The 23,994-nt window shown below is 40.9% G+C and overlaps 1 protein-coding gene across 1 annotated transcript in view; it reads right to left on the reverse strand.

The window, feature by feature from the left end:
* Positions 1–23,994, reverse strand: part of LOC117524952 (protein unc-13 homolog C-like) — a 495,429-nt gene that overhangs the window by 45,357 nt on the left and 426,078 nt on the right. The window contains 2 exon segments of the mRNA XM_034186767.1: positions 2,057–2,137; positions 21,405–21,457. Coding sequence (XP_034042658.1) covers positions 2,057–2,137; positions 21,405–21,457 — 134 coding nt within the window.

Here is a 23,994-nt window from a genome sequence, read left to right on the forward strand (position 1 = left end):
GCTCTCTCTATATAAATGCAGTCTGTTTACCATATGCCAATTTACTGCATCATTTTGCAAAATACAGTCCAGTGAAAAACAGTTAGGCAATGTTGAGACTGAAGATGGTTTCAACAAAAATGCCATCAATATTTTTAATTTAGCTAAAGGTTCTCGTAATGTAATGCTATGCAAACTGTATACCTGAAGAATAAGATGTTAATTCTGTTCTTAGCACTTCTTGATCTGATCAGCAAACTCTCCTCAGGCATTATTGAACTAAGTTAATTGTCTGTTCTCATTAGAATGGCGATGAAATACATTCCAACATCATTATTGATCTAGCCTGCTGGTAGTTTCCTTGGAAACAGCAGAATCAATTAGGCTTTTTTTCTGCACTTGATGCAGTGTTCGCCCGATGGCATGCCACCATAATTCTCTTTTCTCTGGAGAACTATGAGCTGGTCTAGAAAATGTCTCATACACGTTTTACTACTACCAGCGGCATGGCAGTAAATCAACAGTGAAACACTTCATATTTTCTGTATTTTTCTTTTGTATCTGCCCTTTAGAAGCTGGAAAGAAAATCTCATTCCTTGTTCACAAATTTATAACCAACCATTAATTAATAATATTGATGGCCTGAGGGGGGGGAAAAAAAAGAAAAGCCAGAGCTATATATTGTATCAAGTATACAATACCAGTCAAAGGTTTGGACCCACTTTCCCCTTCAAATGAATGGGAAAGTGGGTCCAAACTTTTGATTGGCAATGGAAGAGCATGTCCACAGGTGAAAACACTACCAGTCAAAAGTTTGGACCTACTTTCCCTGTGGGTCCAAACTTTTGACTGGTACTGTAAGAGCATGTCTACATGTGAAAACAGTAACAGTCAAAAGTTTGGACCTACTTTCCCCGTGGGTCCAAATCTTTGACTCGTATTGTAAGAGCATGGCGACAGGTGAAAACAGTACCAGTTAAATGTTTGGATACACTTTCCTATTCAATTGAAGGGGGAAGTAGGTCCAACCTTTTGACTCATACTGTAAGAGTATGTCTACAGGTTTTCACCTATGCCATGTTACTTTTGAATATTATAAATGTGAATTATACTTTATCCAACCTGGCAATGTTTTTACAACATTAAAAACAAAGACCTAGCAACACTGACAGGAAACATAAAAGCAATAAAGGATAGATCCTATTTTGGTGCTGACTAACATGCTTTTCTTTTCTAGTCTGCCTTGCTATTACATCAGAGCAGTGTCGTTTAGTGTTCTCCATACGGTCCTGTGTCGATATCATGGTTTTTGCTTAATTTATTTTTTTAACTGGCAGAAAAGTGCTGATCGAGCACCCACAAACATTGTCTTCCCAGCAGTTTAAGCATTTTCAGTGGGAGGAAGCACAAAAAAGCTCTCCTTGTGTCATGAGCCGATGGCAACAAACAGCTGATGGTTGGTTATAACAATGCTTGGTTATAACAAACATCTGTTTCAGCTGCTATTACAGATTACCTTTTTTTTTGTCTCTATTGTGATGGGTCATTTGTCTGCCTGGGTGCGTGGCATCCAGTACTCAAGGTGGTTCCATTGTGCTATGGATGCAGCAAGGGATGGCACCAGTGCATGCTCCCAGACTTCACTTAACTTGTGACAGATTTGGGGGGGGGTGCTGGAGCCTATCCCAGCAGTCACAGGGCATCCTGGACAGGACAGCAGTTTGTTGCAGGGCCACAAGTAAAATCAAGCCACATTTTACCCTCAGAGGTGGCTCCACAAGGGCTAACCTCTAAACTTGCAAAATGCCCTTTTCCTCAAACCATATCAGAAAACGAAGTGATTACAACACACAAACCATTCAAATAAAGAGGAAAAAAACATACATTTTAAACATAAAAACTGTCAGACTAAACAGTAAATTAGGTCAAGAAGTATGTGTTTTGTAATTAGGATTTCAAACAAATTAATTTTGCTATGTCCAGTGAAGAATCATGAAGATTATCTGAAAATGTACATGTCACAGAATGCACTGCTCAAAACGTTTTCTCCCACAGACTAATGCAGCGGTGCACTAACCTTGATGGTGGGAAGTACAAGGTCCATGGCAGCACACTGTCGTGGAGTCAGACTTCTGGCTTCCTCCCGAATTACATGCTCCTGGATGGAAACCAAAATAAAGCATGTTAAGAAAGCTAAAAAAGAAAGAAAGAAAGAAGAAGAAAAAAAAAAAAGAAATCCTCCAACGCTAGAAAAACTTTTCCACAATTAAGCATCATAAATGACATCTGGATACTTTTCCGATAATTTTCTTATCAGCTTCGAAAGCCAGATGGTCAGCATCCGCCTTTTCCTCTAAAAACACAGACCCCAGAAGGACATACTTTTCCCCAAAGTCCCAGAACTGTGCCTTCACAGCAAAATTCCAATAGGTTCATATCACAGAAGAATTGCTATCAACTTGGAGATCACAATACAGTTTTTCTGGTCAAAATCGACCTCAGATTGACGGATTTCATGTTTATGATAAAATCCAAAAACCAGCCACTTCTAGTACATGGAACAAGAGTGACCCCTTTTGGTGAATTGGGGAAGGACATGTACCCAATTCGTGGAATGTTATAAAGTTGTAGTTACATTTAAAAAAGTCGTAATATTGTTTGTTGTAACAAGAAAAAAAAAAGAAAAGAAAAGAAAGGGGAGAAACCAATATGTGATCATTTAACCTCACACATGGAATTTATATATCCTGTGCCTTTTGTTCTGAGCATAGATTGTAGAAAGTTTATCAAATGTGTGCTTTTCATATATGATTGTGTTGCATGCTATTTCAAAGGAAATTGTTTACTAGAGTTTTGTGATACAGGACTTGCTTGGTTTTAAGCAGGAATTTAAAAAATGGACATTGATTTATTATAAAATCAGACAAAGAAACGCAGAGAAAACTAGAATTCTTGCGGGTGGAGCTTTTAACCCTTCAAAAGCATGCGCCCCCAGAAAAGTCATTCTCTTGCTCTTTCGCCTCTTACGCTCTTCCTCCTTCACCTATCTCTTTTTCTTGGGTCTTGAGACAGTCGCCTCCACCGTCCCAATTTTTATGACCATTTGTTCTTGCAACCATGTGTTGTTTGAACTGATTTCTTGTCTGTGCGTGCAACAACAAATCAGCTTTTTCCTTTTTCTACAGATAACTTTTACACAAACTTCTGTGAAGTCAAACACGCTGGTGCAAGTAACTTCCATTCACGATTTTTCAAGTTACACTCAACAAAAATATAAATGCAACACTTTTGGTTTTGCTCCCATTTCGTATGAGATGAACTCAAAGATCTAAAATGTTTTCCACATACACAATATCACCATTTCCCTCAAATATTGTTCACAAACCAGTCTAAATCTGTGATAGTGAGCACTTCTCCTTTGCTGAGATAATCCATCCCACCTTACAGGTGTGCCATATCAAGATGCTGATTAGACACCATGATTAGTGCACAGGTGTGCCTTAGACTGTCCACAATAAAAGGCCACTCTGAAAGGTGCAGTTTTGTTTTATTGGGGGGGGGATACCAGTCAGTATCTGGTGTGACCACCATTTGCCTCATGCAGTGCAACACATCTCCTTCGCATAGAGTTGATCAGGTTGTCAATTGTGGCCTGTGGAATGTTGGTCCACTCCTCTTCAATGGCTGTGCGAAGTTGCTGGATATTGGCAGGAACTGGTACATGCTGTCGTATACGCCGGTCCAGAGCATCCCAAACATGCTCAATGGGTGACATGTCCGGTGAGTATGCTGGCCATGCAAGAACTGGGACATTTTCAGCTTCCAAGAATTGTGTACAGATCCTTGCAACATGGGGCTGTGCATTATCCTGCTGCAACATGAGGTGATGTTCTTGGATGTATGGCACAACAATGGGCCTCAGGATCTTGTCACGGTATCTCTGTACATTCAAAATGCCATCAATAAAATACACCTGTGTTCTTCGTCCATAACAGACGCCTGCCCATACCATAACCCCACCGCCACCATGGGCCACTTGATCCACAACATTGACATCAGAAAACCGCTCACCCACATGACACCACACACGCTGTCTGCCATCTGCCCTGAACAGTGTCAACCGGGATTCATCCGTGAAGAGAACACCTCTCCAACATGCCAAACGCCAGCGAATGTGAGCATTTGCCCACTCAAGTCGGTTACGATGACGAACTGGAGTCAGGTCGAGACCCCGATGAGGACGACGAGCATGCAGATGAGCTTCCCTGAGACAGTTTCTGACAGTTTGTGCAGAAATTCTTTGGTTATGCAAACCGATTGTTTCAGCAGCTGTCCGAGTGGCTGGTCTCAGACGATCTTGAAGGTGAACATGCTGGATGTGGAGGTCCTGGGCTGGTGTGGTTACACGTGGTCTGCGGTTGTGAGGCTGGTTGGATGTACTGCCAAATTCTCTGAAACGCCTTTGGAGATGGCTTATGGTAGAGAAATGAACATTCAATACACGAGCAACAGCTCTGGTTGACATTCCTGCTGTCAGCGTGCCAATTGCACGCTCCCTCAAATCTTGCGACATCTGTGGCATTGTGCTGTGTGATAAAACTGCACCTTTCAGAGTGGCCTTTTATTGTGGGCAGTCTAAGGCACACCTGTGCACTAATCATGGTGTCTAATCAGCATCTTGATATGGCACACCTGTAAGGTGGGATGGATTATCTCAGCAAAGGAGAAGTGCTCACTATCACAGATTTAGACTGGTTTGTGAACAATATTTGAGGGAAATGGTGATATTGTGTATGTGGAAAAAGTTTTAGATCTTTGAGTTCATCTCATACGAAATGGGAGCAAAACCAAAAGTGTTGCGTTTATATTTTTGTTGAGTATAAAACCTTTTTCTTCTTAAACTCCAAATTTATCTCGTGAACATTTTTCTTACCAAGTCAACTATTTTTGTATCGAGTTTTGACTGGACCTGGCTTCTTAAGATGACGACGAAAGACAAATTTTTGTTTTTGGCGAAAACAAAATAAAGACACTCAAACCTTTATTCTGACGATCCCAGACGGCAACCGCTGCAGAGATATATACATCCATGTCAGCCTGAGCCGCACAGCGATTCAAAACGCCGTCAAAAATCACAGCGTAACGACATAAATCGCCTCTGGTAACCAATGAAACCGGGCGCGGTGACCGGCAGAGTCACTTTGTCAAGATTCTCCAAGTCAGCTGTGCAGACGGGCGATTCATCGACTGGAGATGAAACAGCTCCCAGCATCTGACCTCACAGAGATCCTATCTGCACTGTGCATCAAGTAAGACCTGGGTTTTCGTCATCATAAAATTGCCTTACTGTGATATGTCCTGTTATTCAACTCCTGACTGAGTTAAATAAATGTTTTAAACGTATGAAGTTGTCTGTGATTGTATGGTTTTACAGAAGACTCAGACCTTGACCTGTAGAACTTCTGAACGGAAGATCAGAGATTGATTTAATATTTCCTATTGACTGACACTAAAATCACTGATATTATAACCTTGTTATAATATCATTCAGTCATAGGTGGTGTCCCCATTATTCAAAGTAAAATTGTCCACAAGTGATAATATCAACATATCTAAAACACATCTTTATGCTACAAAAATCACTTTGCAGTCTGCTACAAAACTTCAAGATAGAATCATATGCATCTGGTGTCTGGTATATACACACACACACACACACACACACACACAAGATTTAATAAGCATGTACTGTACATCAAGAAAGTATTCAGAGCGCTTCACATTTTCAAAATCTGTGCAGTATTTTTGACATAATCTTTAAAAGTGTACAAAGTGAAATCCTGATCCAGAATCCGGATATGGATCCAGATCACCTCCAAAATGTAATGGAATCTTCCAAGGCCTAACACCAATGTGTGGTAAAACTTTGGTGAAAATCTGTGAATCAGTTTTGATAGAATCCTTCAAAGCCTATATAAAGTGAAATCTTGATCCAGAATCCAGATCAGGATCACCTCCAAAACTCAGTGGAGTATTTCATGCCCTAATATCTACCTGTGGTGCAAATTTTGTCAAAATCTGTGCAGCAGTTTTGACATAATCCTGTTAACAGATAAACAAATAAATAAACACAATGATTTTATTATATCCTTGGTGAACGTAATAAAAACTAAAATAAAAAAGAAATCACATGTACAGAAGTATTCACACTGTTTGCTCAATACTTTGTTGATGCACCTTTGGCAGCAATTACAGCCTCAAGTCTTCTTGAATATGATGCCACAAGCTTGGTGCACCTATCTTTGGGCAGTTTTGCTCATTCCTCTTTGCAGCACCTCTCATGCTCCGTCAGGTTGGACGGGGAGTGTCAGTGCACAGCCATTTTCAGATCTCTCCAGAGATGTTCAATCGGATTCAGGTCTGGGCTCTGGCTGGGCCACTCAAGGACATTCACAGAGTTGTCCTGAAGTCACTCCTTTGATATCTTGGCTGTGTGCTTAGGGTCATTGTCCTGCTGAAAGATGAACCATTGCCCCAGTCTGAGGTCAAGAGCACTCTGGAGCAGGTTTTCATCCAGGATGTCTCTGTACATTACATTACTAGGGGGTGGTGGCCAAGTGGTTAATGCGCTTGGTTTCAGTTCAGAAGGCTCGGGGATCAAATCCCAGCCCTGCCACATTTCTCCATGTAATGTGGAGTTGCGTCAGGAAAACCTGTGCCAATTCAACATGCAGATCCACCTTGGATTTGCTGTCGCGACCCCGAGTGCAAACAAGGGAGCAGCCAAAGGGACTTTTATGTCTCTGTACATTACTGCATTCATCTTCCCCATCTGCACAAACATCCCCACAGCATGATGCTGCCACCACCATGCTTCACTGTAGGGATTGTGCCTGGTTTCCTCCAAACATGATGCCTGGCATTCACACCAAAGAGTTCAATCTTTGTCTCATCAGACCAGAGAATTTTGTTTCTCCTGGTCTGAGAGCTTTTAGTTTTTTATTTTTAATAAATTTACAAAAATCTAAAATAAACTAGAAGCACTCAGAGAGTGCAAACCTCCACCAAGGCCATGGGGTCACTGACACCATAACATCTACACGCCGTGGAATCATTGAACCTAAAAAAGTCTAACAATGATGTTTGCTCAGTAGTAAAAAAGTTTCATCTGCTGTGACTGGATAGCATGTATCCTTAGCGCTTGGCATCACAGTTTATTGCAACTTGCACCTTTCCCAGAAGCTACTGTCATCTGAGCACTGATATTGATATTGCATGTGTTTATAGACAAAAACAAATAAGAGACAAAATTCAATTTATTATTCAACTAAACTGCAAATATATGAATTTTTTTAACATTTATGAAACACTTCTCTAAACAAGGTCATAGGGTCACTGACCCTAAAGAGATTTCCTCCTTGGCACAGTGATTTATTTCTTTTTGTCTCTTTCTCTAAAATTGTATATAATAATCATTAGATTATTAATATATGAACAAAAATAAATTCAAGAAATATTACAATTTGAAAACAAATGCACCTGAACGTGATGGCAGCTGCAACTGCTTAATGCTAACTTTTAACATTGAAAATGCCATAGACATGCTAACGCGTTAGCATCGGGATCCGGATCGCCACTAACATTTAATCACTTGTTCCTCTTGTCATTTCCAACCACTCCACAAAATGTAATCAAAATCCGTTCAAAACTTTTTGAGTTATCCTGCTGACAAACAGACAGACAAACAAACAAACGCAACCGAAACTATAACCTCCTTGGCGGAGGTAATTGTCAGGGTAAAACACCTTTAGACACTTAAGAAAGAATGGACACGGAATGCAGCAAATCTTTTTTTGTCAGCTTTGCAAAGGGAAGAGCAGTCTCAGAGCACACAGTCTCCACCTTACTCTCTTTCTGACTTTCTTCGACTGTCTTCCTGTGCTTAGCATCATTTTATTCAGTCAAACAGTGACATACAAGCAGGGCGTGATCATAGTGACATTGTCAGTCACCTTGAGTGGAAGCAAACATCCTGTGCAGCTGGTGGATACAAGGTTTAATACATGTCTTATCTGTGGGTTTACTGTGATTGCTAGCCTATACTCCCTTCTTTTCCCATCAAACATCAAACAACCTCGCTTCAAGGCCGCAATCCCAGCAGAGACGTGCAGTACTACATGGTGCAAAAGATATAAGCATGCATAAGATATGTGATGCAGAACAAACGATAATTAAGTGTTGTGGTGGTACAAACAATTTTTCTAACAGTAATAAACTAAGCAAGCTTTTTTCACATTGTCATTATGGGTTTTTGTGTGTAGAATATTGAGGGAAAAAATGAATTGAAATGAAACGCTGTGAATACTTTCTGGATGCACTGTATCCATGGTGGAAAAGCCGCTTGCATACATGCTGTGCTTTAAAATTGCACACAATATGTCAAATTAAAGACTGCAGCTGTCATGTACATAGGTATAATTTCTACACCATTTATCCAGTTTACATGTAATTATCTTCACATTAAAGCTGCACTGGGGGCTCTCATTCATTATTTTCTTTCAGCTGTAATGAGCTGTGATAGATGTCCAAAAATGAACACACAGAGCCATTGCGCATGTTGGACTGCATGTAAAAGTAGTGTGGTAAAGTGAGATTATCACTGAAGATTACACAACAGGAGGAGGATGAACTGTAAAACGTCTGGGGACTGAAACACGCCATCTGCATGGTGTTGTTATGTATCCAGATGTCACCACAAAGAACATGGGGAAAAGAGTATCTCTCGCTCACACAAGCAAAGACTACTGTAAAAAACACTCGTAAAACCACACATGCAACGAAAAACACACAAGCAAAGATTCAATTTACACCTACTGTGTGACTCACAACAACTCTCTGAGGTGTTGTCATCCCAAGGTTGTTAGTTAAAAACACTGATCCAATCCAACGCCTCACTACCCATAGCATGAAGGATTAAACATCCTCAGGCAGCACCAACAATTGCATACCAGCCTGGGCTACATAGAGCTGCAATGCACACTGACTGCCAAAGCTGCTCTCACATGGCCATGATTCCAACAGTCCATTATATAAATCTGGTCCTGAATTAAATCCGAGTGCAGTATATTCTTACATGCTGCATATTGAACTGCTGAAATGGCAGGAATGTAACTGTGAAAATTCCTTAAAGGGAAATACCCCAGGTCGCATGTGCTGTATTTTCGAGCGGAATAGTCGGTACGGGACGTTCGGTTCGGTACAGGGTTGTTCACAGGTGAATTTGCGTTTTGTGCTTACATTCAGTGTTGCCAGCTTGGCCATTTTCTTGCTAAATTTGGCGACTTTCCAAACCCTCTTGACGACGTATTTTCTCTAGTGACAAATCTAGCTACTTTTCCTGGCATTACTGGAGACTTTTCTGATGTTTGGCGACTGAAAGTGAAAGTCTTGTCACCGAGCTGGCAGCGGGTCTCCTCCTCCTCCTCTGCAGCAGCCTGTCTGTAATGCTGCGTTCACACCGGGCGCGACGCGAGCAACGGCAGTGACAGGTTGCCATGTAATCCCTGTGGAAGGATGCGTTTTGGCACCAAGCCGCGCAGCGCGATCCGCTGGACGCGAATGAAGCGACGCGAGTGAAGCGATTTTGAGCGAGTGGTGCGATATTGTGTCGTGTCACGTCGCATTGCCCTCCTCCCCAAGTTGAAAAATCTGAACTTTTTCGTCTTGTCCCGCCGCGATGACCAATCAGGGACTGAATATGTAGTGACATGGAGATGTCTGGAGTTTGACTGAGTTGGATGTGAACATGCCCTGTCTCTGGTAGCCAGCCTGTGAGCAGGACTTATGTCCCTTTTGTCCTTTATTTCACAATTATGACAGAGATTTTGGAGCGAGCAGCAGCCCCACAGCAGGGGGAGCGGAGGTTTTTAAAAAAAATTGTTTACATGTGCGCGCGTGAATGGGACAGGAGGTCCTCAAACTGGGTCCTGCAGAGGCGGAAGGACCGCTGAAAGCGGCCATCATCCATATGCAGCCCCTGCAGCAAATAATGATACTCCTCGAACTAGGAACATCTCATGACATTTGTCAGCTTTCCACAACAACTCGCTCCGTGTGATCAAGGTCCGTCATGTTAACTTGACTGACAACCGGAGCCAGCGAGCGGAATGGAAGCTCCTCCTATTTGATGAAGCACTGGGGCGAATTTTCGCAGTGAAAGCAGAACAACACACCGGGCGATGGTGGCGCATCCGTCGCCACGCGACCGACATGAATTCGTGGCGTCTGGTCGTGCCGGTGTGAACGCGGCATAAAGCACTGAGCGGAGGGATATCTACAATCCTCCTCACTCAGACTCGCTCAGCCTACTGACCTCGTTTACTGCGCTGTGATTAAATAGTCCCCAGACTTTGAGAAGCCCTGGCCTTGAGAAGTTATTTTATTTAGAGATGTACCGAATCCTGATTTTTAAGATTCTGCCGAATACCGAATCCACTGCTTAAGATTTGGCCGAATCCGAAACCGAATCCTACTCCGATCATCAGCTAGTACATTATAATGCAATGAAAACCATTGCACAGTGTATTTCCTTTCCTTAACAGTAAGATAAAACATAGGCAATAACTTCTACCATTATTTTTTTTATTTCAATATAGTCACACTTAGAGAACACCACTGAAATGTTAAGCTTAAAGCCATTCAGTGTACAGGCTTAGTGTTCTGTTCATTCCAAAGAACAAAAAGCAAAAAGGTTATCTTCTCTTAAGCCTGGTTCACACGACAGGATTTTAAAATTATCTTTAGGTTTCCAAAACCTGAGAGACCACACACGTGAAGATAAAAAATCATAGCTCTAACAGGTTTGGTCGTACAGTGTGTGGTGTTTTGCCACACGGTAAGAACACCACACACGAACAGATTTCATGCACGGACATTCACACCTCAGACAGGAAATCTCGCAAAATCTCTCAAGATTAAACGTGACTTCAGAGTAAACAAACAGAGATACTTTGTGGACTATTTAAAACAGAGGGGAAAAAAAGATACAAAAAGAAAAAGAAAAGGTGTTCTTTAAAGGAGTGGAGACAGCGCGACCACCGGACTTTCTGGTAAGTCAGAACAGCTGTTTTGATTTTATTTTCCACTCCGTGCGTCCGTCACCTTGCTTTCTGATTGGCTGCACGTCACATTCAGCAGGCTGTGTGCTTGTTTTGGTCGAAAGACACAACACACACAGCGATATAGGGCCAAAAAAAAATACATGTTGAATATCCCAGATTTGCGATCGGAGCGCTCCTGACGCCCTTCTGAGCAGATCAGAGCGCTATAACACACCACACACGGGAGGAATATCTGATAAGATTACCTTTAGTGTCATCACGATTGTCGGGGCGTCCTTAAGATTGTCGGAAGGGGAAGATCGGGTCCGATATCGGCCTAATTATCCTGCCGTGTGAACCCGGCCTTAAACATTAACGACGTAATCACGTTGTGCTTACATGCGGTAGAATTCGGTTCAGTTGGCGCTCTAGTAAAAAAGTTGGCCTTGTTGACAGGGTTCGGTTTCGGTCGAACCCTGTCAACAATGCCAATGTTCGGCCGAATCTGAAACCGAATCTTGGATTCGGTACATCTCTATTTTATTTTAATATGGGATGGGCAATTTTAATGGCAAAAATATATAAACAAACCAAGAATCAAGTTTATTTGTGGTTCTAAATATTTTAAGGTGATTTTACTCACTTTTTTGCCTCTCCCACAATGTTTTGTTTTCAAAACTATTTTAAAAAGATATATGAACAAACATCAAACAAACAGTTAAGGCCACAATAACATTCACAGTATTATTATAAATAGAAAGAGATAGAAAATAAAATAAATTGTACAAAAGTAAAGGAATTCTTTAACATTAATTCTCTTTAAAAAATTCCTCATAGAATGTTTTGGACACGTTAACTTTTCTGGCAAAAAATATGAAGGCTGAATAAAATTGATCAGGGCTTGATGCTGGAATCGTTCTGTTGCACTTGTGGAAAGGTTTTGTTAAAAGCTGTTTACTAGGAATTTATTTTTTTTATATATAATATTTTATACATTTGTTTTATTATTTGAGAACATTTTATTTAACTTATTACCAGGCAGCACTTTGCAATTATTTTATTTTCCTGTTTGTACAATGTTACAATAAATTGTTGGTTTAAACAACAAGCAAATTTAGATTTTGCATTTTGCTCCCATACTGTACCGAAAAGGAACCGAACTGTGACATATATATATATGTGTGTGTGTGTGTGTGTGTGTCACACCTTTATTCAGAATGTGGAAGTCACTTTTTAACACAGCATTTTCCTGGAGGACAGTTTACTTAGTAGCATATGTGCACACCACAGTATGTGCTGTTATTTAATATAAGGACTTTTAAATTCTAAAAATAAGCATGGTGGACAAATAAACATGAGATAGACAACAAATTTCCTACTTTTAAACTCTGATAAGACTGAAATAATGGTTCTTGGTCAAGTGAGACATCGGCATCAATTTGACCAGTTAATGCTTAGCCTAGGCTTGTGTGTCATACATCACGCTGACAAAGTGAGGAACCTTGGGGTAATTTTTGATCCTACATTGTCCTTTTACCTCCACATTAGAAATATTACGAGGACTGCTTTCTTCCACCTGCGAAATATAGCAAAGATTTGTCCAATCCTGTCTATGGCTGATGCTGAGACCCTGATCCATGCGTTTATCTCTTCTAGATTGGACTACTGCAATGTTCTATTTTCTGGTTTATCGGAGTCCAGCATTAGGGCTCTCCAATTGGTTCAAAATGCTGCAGCCAGACTTTTGACACGAAGCAGAAAGTTCGACCACATTACACCCATTTTGGCATCCCTTCAGTGGCTTCCTGTCCCAGTGAGATCAGATTTTAAGGTTCTGCTACTAGTCTATAAAACTGTTCATGGACTGGCACCTCCCTAACTAGCTGACCTAATTAAACCTTATGTACCGGCCCGGGCTTTGTGTTCTCAGGGTGCAGAACTACTTTGTGTCCCTAGGGTGAATAAGAAGTCTGCGGGTCATAGAGCTTTCTCTTATCGTGCCCCTGTTCTGTGGAATGATCTCCCCACGTCAATAAAACAGTCAGATTCTGTGGAGACTTTCAAGTCCAGACTTAAGACACACTTATTTTCCCTTTCGTATGGCTAGGCATACTACATAGTATAGTTCTGCGCTTTTTACTCTTTAATTCATTTTATTTCACTAAAAGACCTAAATTCTGGGTCTTTTAGTGAAGCTTAGATCTAGTGGCTGGCGATCACCTCAGTATCCTGTTTTTCTTGTTGTTTAATGCTGGCAAATTATAGTGTATTTCTTATCTTTCTGATGCCTGATTCTGTTTTTTCTCTCTGTTTAAGGTGCAGCTCCATCCAGAGATGAGCGTGGTATTTGTGCTGAAAACCCTCCTGTCCTGTGCACCAACAGCATTTCCTGTATATTCGTTTTGTGAATTGTTCTGTAATTTATGTCTGTAGCATGGCCCAAGCAGAGGGTCACCCCTTTGAGTCTGGTCTGCTTGAGGTTTCTTCCTCAGAGGCAGTTTTTCCTTACCACCTTTGCTCTGGGGGTTTGTAAGGTTAGACCTTACTTGTGTGAAGCGCCTTGAGGCAACTCTGTTGTGATTTGGCACAATATAAATGAACATAAATTGAAAATGAATTGAAATGGGATATTACATGAGGGGTTATGGGCATTAAAAAATAGATTTACAGGGATTGTAACGCACAGCATTGGAAACAGTATAAGTCCATTTGTTTGTTTTTTTGTTCAACTTTTTTGGGATTTGGGATTTTTTATACATTGTTGTAGTATGTCATTCGCATTGTGAGGGAGTGTCAACTTTGACACTTTGGCCACGTGGCATGTTTCTCTGTGCATGATTCATCATGTCCGTGCCTGAGTGTTCCCCAGTTGGTGGAGAAGGCCAAGGGGACACCCATGTTTCACCTGGCTGCACTTACCTCTGCCCTGTCTGCTATATATACATAGGCTGAATCTCAATTCTACCCCTGAGCCCTTCCCCTTACCCCTTCCCCTCCATTTTGTGCGGGCACGAGAGACAGAGGGGTGTCTCAATTCTCTTTTTGGAGCGAGGCGGAGGGGTTGGCGAAGGGGTACAAACCCCTGTGTTTGGAGTGAATCTGGATGCACACTCCATTTGGAGGGGTAGGAGGAGCTTACCGCTGTCTCCGAAAAAACAAACATGGCGCCGAAAGAGCCACACAAATGAAGCGGCTTTCATTAAAAATTACGCTCTTTAGAAAGTTATAACTTGCTAAAAAACTTTACAGGCAGTTGTCTATGACAGCAACATGTATGCTGCTGGATGCATGTTGCGTATATTGTCTTTCTAAGGAATATCGTAACTTCGCTCATGCGCTGAGGCGTTATAATGCGCATACACATGAACGCTACGATAAGACACTTTTATATCTCACAATGGAGAAAATCATGATAAAGGATAAGCACGTTAATTTGTATGTTCATTAATCTTTGGACAATAGTGATCCCTGCTGTTGGATTTCACGGTCTGTAACGTGTGTGTATTTTGTAAACAAACAGGGAGCCCTGAGCACACTCGTCTCCTAATAAGCTTTCGAGCAGAAAATGAGACATTTCATCAATGGGAATAAGTTGGAAAATATATACACACATGTGTAACACATAACCTGATGTCCTAGTAGACTGATATTATTTGTCAAGGAAATTTCTAAAGGAAATAGGGCTGGATGCAAAAAATGGGAGAATTTGAAAAAGAAATATAAGGTTAACAGAACTAGATGCAGCCCATAACATACATACAGGTGCTGGTCATATAATTAGAATATCATGAAAAAGTTGATTTATTTCAGTCATTCCATTCAAAAAGTGAAACTTATACATTCATTGCACACAGACAGATATATTTCAAGTGTTTATTTTAATTACTAATTAATTACTAATCATTAAATTAATGATTAATCAAACAATATTAATTATTACTATTATTGATCAATTATTATTAGTATTAACATAAATTAATTAATAATTAATTCATGATTAATACTATTTATTATTATTATTACTATTATTATTATTAGAAATTACAAATTAATTACATTAATTAACATGACATGATTGTGACGAGTCGAAGAAGACATACCCCTTCGCCTTACCCCTTGTTTTAACGGGGTAAGCGTAGGGGTAGGGGTAGGGCCAGGGCCAAGGGGAAGGGGGTACAAAAGAGAATTGAGATTGGGGGTTAACAAAGGTCCCAATTCAGCATAATTTCAATTCAGCACATATTTGAGCCTGTACTTAGAATTTAGAGCAGGGCTCTTCAGCTCATTCCAGAAAGAGCCGAGAGGGTGCACCCTCTCGGCCCTTTCTGGAATGAGTTAAATACCCAATTGACACTGTGTTGGCAATGATCCAAACTAAATTCAAACTTGTGTACCCAATTCTGTTTTTTTTTTTAAGTCATTAATGATATTTGCAGTCCAATCAATCCAACGTGGCAAAAGAACAACTCAAACAAATCATTAAACCCCCAAAACAAGAAAAATAAATAAACAGACGAGAGCACTGTGCTTGTACAGCACAAACCTCCGCCAACACTAGTTTCCAATTCCACAAAATTTTACATTGGAAAAATTTTTCAATGTCAAAGTCCTTTTAGAAGTGGCTTTTCATAAGCTAAATTAGATGCGAATAAATGTCAGGAGTATGGATTTAGTTAATACACTTGAAGTTTTTCTGTGTTGTTATCAGATTTTTTTTCAACTATTTCAGTTTCTGAATTCTTTTTCAGATAATTTTCACAGAACACTGGTTGCCTTTGCTATGCACAATTTGTCACTGCATTTTGGCACTTGGTTTCCGACTGATCACTGGAAGATAGACAAACACATAAAATTGGAACCTCCATCCAATTTTGGTGGTGTAGGTTCGGCATGCCCAACCAATTGATCACGGTTGAGTTCCAGTTGGTCACATGAACAAAAAACAAACAAACGTCTATCTCTGTATGCACAGAGTCGAAAGGGCACAAGAAGCTACAGTAGAGAGTACAGGGATGCTACAATGGCAAAAGCTAAAAAAATCCAAAACTTATTTTCATTCAGAGTGGGAGGAGGATTTTTTTTTTTTTTATTCAAATGGAAAATCCATCGGTCTTTCTGCAAAGAAAATGTGGCTTTACTGAAGAAAGGGAATTTGGAGCAGCATTTCAAGAGCTACAATGCAAACTTCCCAGCTAAATCACCTCTGTGTGCCCAAAAAGTTCAGGAATTGAAAAGATGGCTAGCAGCACAACGGTCCATAAATATGGAAGACGTGATGGATGTGGCTAACAAGATTGTGTGTTCTGTTCGGGCCAGGAGTCTGAGGAGGTGATTATTCCATGCGTAGCTGGAGGGGAATAGAATAGAATACAAACTTTATTGTCATTGCACATACGAAGGCTGTCAATAAAGTAACGGTCCTTTTTATTTTTTTCAAAAACTATATGGATTTCATTCATATGTTTTTACGTCAGACATGCTTGAACCCTCGTGCGCATGCGTGAATTTTTCCACGCCTGTCGGTGACGTCATTCAGCTGTAAGCACTCCTTGTGGGAGGAGTCGTCCAGCCCCTCGTCGGAATTCCTTTGTCTGAGAAGTTGCTGAGAGACTGGCGCGTTGTTTGATCAAACTTTTTTCTAAACCTGTGAGACACATCGAAGTGGACACGGTTCGAAAAATTAAGCTGGTTTTCAGTGAAAATTTTAATGGCTGATGAGAGATTTTGAGGTGATTCTGTCGCTTTAAGGACTTCCCACGGTGCGAGACGTCGCTCAGCGCTCTCAGCCGCCGTCGTCAGCCTGTTCAAGCTGAAAACCTCCACATTTCAGGCTCTATTGATCCAGGACGTCGTGAGAGAACAGAGAAGTTTCAGAAGAAGTCGGTTTCAGCATTTTATCCGGATATTCCGCTGTTAAAGGAGATTTTTTTTAATGAAAGACGTGCGGACGGGTCCGCGCGCGCTCTGCCACAGGAAAATTACCTCTGTTGAAAGCCTTAAGGACAAGTTGGAACATGTCCTGCTGTTAAACAATTTCTCATATACTCACTCCACTGAAAGCCATCAAAGCCGCCTGGATTTTACAAATGGTTATCAACACGGAGGTGTTTTCCTGTGCCGCCGCACCGCGTCGGCTGCGTCCCGACGCGCGGACCCGTCCGCACGTCTTTCATTAAAAAAATCTCCTTTAACAGTGGAATATCCGGATAAAATGCTGAAACCGACTTCTTCTGAAACTTCTCTGTTCTCTCACGATGTCCTGGATCAATAGAGCCTGAAATGTGGAGGTTTTCAGCTTGAACAGGCTGACGACGGCGGCTGAGAGCGCTGAGCGACGTCTCGCACCGTGGGAAGTCCTTAAAGCGACAGTATCACCTAAAAAATCTCTCATCAGCCGTTAAAATTTTCACTGAAAACCAGCTTAATTTTTCGAACCGTGTCCACTTCGATGTGTCTCACAGGTTTAGAAAAATTTTGATCAAACAACGCGCCAGTCTCTCAGCAACTTCTCAGACAAAGGAATTCCGACGAGGGGCCTGGACGACTCCTCCCACAAGGAGTGCTCACAGGCGAATGACGTCACCGACAGGCGTGGGAAAAACTCACGCATGCGCACGAGGGTTCAAGCATGTCTGATGTAAAATATATGAATGAAATCCATATAGTTTTTGAAAAAATAAAAAGGGACCGTTGCTTTATTGACAGACCTCGTATATACATACAACAAAACTTGTCCTCTGCATTAACCCATTCTAATTACAGTCAGACACAATTTAACTACTAGGAGCAGTGGGCAGCCACAGTCCAGTGCCCTGGGACCAACTCCAGATGTAGATACTGCCTTGGTCAGGGGCAGAGAAAGGAGCAGACCCTAAATATGCATATTTTTGATTATGGGAGGAACCGGAGTGGCCGGAGGAAACCCATGCAGACGCGGGGAGAACATGCAAACTCCACACAGAAGGCCTGGAATCGATCTTGCTGTGAGGCAACAATGCTAACCACTAAGTCACCGTGCCGCCCAGGGGACGTGCAGAACACACAGATATGCTGCTGCACACAGAGGTAAATTTTCTGGAACGGTTTTCTGAATTGTTGCCCGAAATTAAAGAATTTCTGAAATGTTCAAACCATGCTGAATATGCAAAGGTAGAACAGTCATTGGCGCATGAATTTAGCCTTTCTTCCTGATCTGACTAATATGCTCATTCACTTAAATCTAGACCTGCAGAGTAAAGACAAACACATCAGCAACATGATCAGCTCCATGAACACGCTTTAAAGCAAGTTACACCTGCTATCAAGCAGGTTGCAACAGTGTGACTTACTGACCTTTCCACATATGGACACAGAACTAAGTGGTCAGGGCAAAGACTGTGCGGAGCTTGAGAGTGCACGTTCTGATGGTCAAGTGCAGAGCATCTTGTAAGAATTTGACAGGCGCTTTACTAACATTGCTGCATCTGGTGAGCTTGTTGTCAGTTTTCCCTGTTTTCCATTTGGGGAAAATATAGATGTGTATTGTATAACCTCCAAAGTAGCACCACTCTTCAACCTGGATAGCTGTGCTGTTCAGAATGAGATCCTCACATGGACAAATGACACTGAGCTCAAATCCAGAGCAACTCCTGACATGAATGTCCAGTTTCTAGAATCTAATGCAGGAACAGAAGTAACCCATCCTCAGGCAAATGGCACAGAATTTGACTGCACTTTTTGGATCAACATATTTGTGTGAGTCTGACTTTTCACATCTGAAAATCATCAAGTCAACATACAGATCCACTATGACTGATGATCACCTTGCGGCCTGCTTATGGCTGGCACTCAGCTCCTACAGTCCGAACTATGAGAGAACAGCTTCCTCCTCTCGGTACCAGAAGTCCCACTAGGTAGGTAACAATTTTTCCAACTTAATTAGGCATTGTATTACTTGGGTTGTTGGTTGTTCTAGGCCTACATGTGCTTATTCTTTGCACACACGCATTTACTTGAATAATGTATTAATATTGTTAAAACTTTATCTTTGTACCAGAAAATCTTGTTATTATACTGGTGCCCAATAAATGTTATGGTGTTTGATATGGCTTGGAAAGCTTGACACACTGTGTCAACTTTAAAAGTAGATCTTGGTTCAAAAACGTAGGGCATCCCCGGTGCAGTTAAATCCATAAAAGAAAAATGAGAGTGACTGAGGCACTTTTCATTGACATATAATGCAAAATGTACATCAGATGAGCTTTTCAATATTACATTCAAATGTCCACAAAATCCACAATTCGGATCAGATCAAAATTTGTGAGGTGATAGTGAGTGCCAGTCTGCACATCACTTTCAAATATGAGAGTGATTGGGGCATGTTTGGTTAAGCTATAATTACAAAGTAACCCTGTTGTGTCTGATTTGTGGACGTTCATGCTGGTTATATGGTCGCAAATAGAGGAACGTTGCCGGAAAACTCCTCTATTTGTGACTGTATAACCAGCATGAACGTCCACAAATCATCAGAGGAGGTTATTCCCATTCTAATTCAATTCCATCGTTTGGACGGTTTATGTTTCTGTAGGTAATATGGTCGGCGAGGCTTACCGTCGAGCCAAGACAGCGTTGCTCCAACAGTGGTCAGGGCTCGGAGTAATCCATCACATGTGAAAATTTATCAAATCCATAAAATGTGAAACGGTAATTCTATATCAGAATCCACATCAGTACTTACGTATGGTAGCTTAAATTCACCCATGTAGGCGGTGGCGTGGGTACGTGACTTCCTCTCGCTCTCAGCTAACAGCTAGCAGCGCGTGCAGCCGGTGTTCTGTCAAACTGTGCATCTCGTCGCATAAATCAACATTTCCGCACCCCGACAATCAAAATCCACATCAATACTTTCGTATGGTAGCTTAAATTCATCCATTTAGGTGTCGGCGTCGGTATGCGACTTTCTCTCAGTCTCAGCTAACAGTGCTAACAGCTAGCAGCGTGCAGCAGGTGTTCTGTCAAATTGTGCGTCTCGTCACATAAATCAACACTTCCGCGTCCTGACAATTTGCGCATGCGCAGCTGCGCGGAGGACAGGAATGACATTCAACAGGAATGAAATCTCATCAAAACACCGGTCAGGGCGCGGAGTAATACATCTAAATGTGAAACAGTCGAATATTTTGCCACTGTTTACCCTGATATTATATGGTCTGAAATCTCACACACTTAAAGAATCAGATTCAATGAAACAATAACTGGATTAGAATGTAAAAATATACATTAAATGGAGTTTTAACGTTAAATTAAATGGCCACAAAATCTGTAATCTGGATCAGATCCTGATCAAACTTTGTCAGTCGATAAAGGATATTATCACATATAATGCTTTCAAATATGAAAGAAATTCTATCTTTTTTGACAGAGGTATGAATGTTTGAAAACGACATCAATGTTAAAGATGGGATTTTTCCAGACTTTGACCTTTGGACCTTGAAAAGGAGTCACTTCTTGTCCACCAGGATACGAATCTTTAGTAAAAATTTCAAATAATATATGAAAAAGTGTGGGCTCCAGGCTGTTCACAAACAAAAACAGGGATATGAAAACATTAGTTGGAGGAGGTAATTACCATGACATTCATGCTCAGCATGAGTGTATGTAAACCTCCAACCACAACTGTAGAGCATCACTCCCATGGGTACACAGATGAGTGCAGTTTTACTTTCTATTTACATGAGGGAAGCACTGAAAGTGAAAACTACATCTGTTACTTGTACACTAGGAATGACACTTGCGATATGCTGTGCACAACTTTGACCTGGTTTAAAGATAGGGCCCTTCATGAAATGCTTTCAGATGCAACCTGACAACCAACAGACTACAATATGCTTTTACATATTCAAGATTGACAGAGTTTTGAATTTTCCGCAAACCACTGAACCTATATCTAGCAGCTGTACTCTGCTCTTCTGCTTTGCGTTGTCTCCTCTCACTCGCTCCCCTCGGGACATGAACTCAGTATCGTCAGTATGGAAGGCAGACACTCTAACCAGAAGGCCAAAAACTGGCTCTGACCTTGTGGCCAGAAGTCCTATTAGCTGTTGGGGAGTGAGGTTTACTGACTACTATTGCATCGTGACTCCTGCTGGCCTCGTCACAATATATATGTATATCCCGTATCCTGCTCACACTTTTCTGGCATATACACTAAAATACATCATTCATATTCAGCATACAGAAACTGTGTGAAATGCAGACTATTTACAGTATATTTTATAGGTGTGGTGGAAGAAATTCTCAATTTGCAGGCCAACATTTTTGTGCAAAGCTCATGAGAAAAAAAATTACCTTCAGTTTGGAGAGCTGTCCCAAGTCCTTCGCGGCACTGAAGATCATCTGAGCTCCTTGCTGTTAAAGAGATAATTAGGTTTTCTTACACAGAAGAAAAATAAAATACAAGAATAAAAAGAAGGCAAAAAAGTATAATTTCCAGCAGAAACTTTCAAAACAAACATTTTAAGATTAGCCTGATAAAAAATGAATTTGACTTTCTTATAACCACCACAGGGTTATTCCACAAAACAGGAGCACAATAAGTAAAAACTCTACAGCCTGCACGAGACAGAACGTCAAGCTCAACAGGGTCTGTATAAGTGTCTGCACAGCCAATCAGAGTCTTAACAGTCAACAACAAATCATCTCAAATGATCACTCAGTCCTACTTGAGAAGAAAATGCAATCAGCATGGCTCAAAGAACTGGAAATGACAAATTCCTGAAATGAAAGGTGAATGTTGCACTTCGAGAAGTACTGCCAGCACAGTACTAAATGAAGTATGACCAGCACAGTACTAACTGAGGTACAGCACAGAAATGCATGCGTGAAGATTTATAGCAGCCATGTTGCTCCATCGATTGTTCAGTAAGGATCTGTACATCACAAGTTGGTCAGAGAGCTGAACAGATGGAGGAAAAAAAGAGAGACAGGTGGACAAGAGGAATGAGGTGGAGGGCAGCCAGGGCAACAAAAGGAGTAAAGAAGCAGAAAAAAAGATGTAATTGATCAAACTCACACTCTGGTCACTCAGCGGAGGCAGAACAATTGTTCTCTCGATGGTGTTCAGCACAATTTTCCACAGCTCTTTGAGAACTCGCTTCAGCACAGTCTTCTCACAAATCTTGGCAAATAACATCAAACTGCAAAGCAGCAAAAAGGGCATTTGTCAGATTACCGCATGAATCATGTGTCTCAAACTGAGCCAACAAGGCTGAAGGCTGCAAGACATGACGTTCAGGGAAAAACACCTGTGCCTCAGTAAAATAAATGCAGTGGCCTTATGTTTTAATCCCACTCTATTGTGCAAGCACGGGATGAAGGATTTGGTATTTCCATATATTAAGAGGATTTGCCGTTAATACTCCACTGGCCTCAATGTTACTTTGAGAAAATGGTTGAGGGCGATTCTTGGAGCTCAGCTGAAGCATACTAGTGTTCCGGTTCTTGAAAGAAATTCACAGAAACAAATGCAATTTATGTAGATGGTATACAACCACACAGGGCTTTGGCAGTGTTTTTTTTTCTCTAAAACCTAAAACCTACTGACTTAAATTAACAGCTAAAATCTCATTAATACATTGTAGATGGTAAAACCTATAATCCAAAGACTGACAGCATAGGTTGTCCAACTTCTTCCTCCTCTAATTTACAGTAGATGTGCCCCAAATTTGAGAAGATTCAGTGTTTAACCCTTAAGCCGAGCCTATTTCACCAAATCACATACCCATACATTATGATTTATTTCTCAGCTTGTACAAGGTAAAAAATGCAACAGTTTGGATCAGCTAAAAGACAGGTCCTAGGGGATGTTGTGGATGCAAAAAAATTGAAAGTAAATAATACATGGTAGGAGTAAATTTTTTTTTTTCCAAAAAAATGAATTCCGATTTATGTCTTTATTTGCTTGGCATTTCAGCTGTGGTTAGTTGATATGTGATTGAAGTGGATACTTTTGTAGAGGATATTTTGCTTGACATTTTGATGTATAATAAGTGTATGTTGGTGTCAGCATTGGTTAGTTATGAGTGTTCAAATGTTTCCAAACAGGGCAACTCCCCAAATTTGGGGACTCTAGAGTTTAAGAGGTTAAGAGCTCAAGGACATTTGCTTGTGTTGGGTTGTAACAACTGTGTAGCATGACATAAACTCCTAATAGATATGTGCCTTGAGCAAACCTTTCTCAGTTTGGTCAGAAGTGGTGCTGGTGATTCTAGGCTGGGGTTCATTTTTAATAATGGCTTTCTATGTGGCCACTACTGTGAAGCAACAGGCAAACGTTATTTCCCTTAAGTCCCTCAATTCCACATGCTGAAGATTACAGCTACGTCAATATTGTCATGTATATGTTCATGGCTTCCCTCACTTGCTCCCCGCCCCCCATGCCATTCGGTTAGCACTACATTTTTTGGGGATGGGTGGGATCCCTCTGCCATTCTGGGAGGTATGCACTGTTCAACTGCTCCTTTTAGTTCACTTAGTTTGGAAAATATACTGGGAACAAAGAAAAAAAAAAAATGTTCATTTTTACCCAAGGTCATCAAATGTCCAAGGCCACTAACATTCTTGGACACAGACCTTGGAGAAGTTCAAAGATGGCTAACCTTGACCTATTTTAAGAGGTTAAAAAGTCACATTCTGTTTCAATCTGTTCCTTTTTTTAGATGCGGGGGTTACAGCCAATCAGAGTAGAGCTGCACCTAACATCAGTAGCTGGTCTCTCCAAAACCACTTCGTTTTGTGTGTTTACATACATGTTTCTCATATTTTATGTAAAAGCTAGCGAGCAATAAACACTTCTAAAACTGAAAATACTGTTTTTGGAACCTAATAATACCTCTGAAGTGATTTAGAAGACATTTAGTGGACATTAGCATGCATGCTA

The sequence above is a fragment of the Thalassophryne amazonica genome, chromosome 2, assembly GCF_902500255.1.
Source record: "Thalassophryne amazonica chromosome 2, fThaAma1.1, whole genome shotgun sequence".
Lineage (NCBI taxonomy): Eukaryota > Metazoa > Chordata > Actinopteri > Batrachoidiformes > Batrachoididae > Thalassophryne > Thalassophryne amazonica.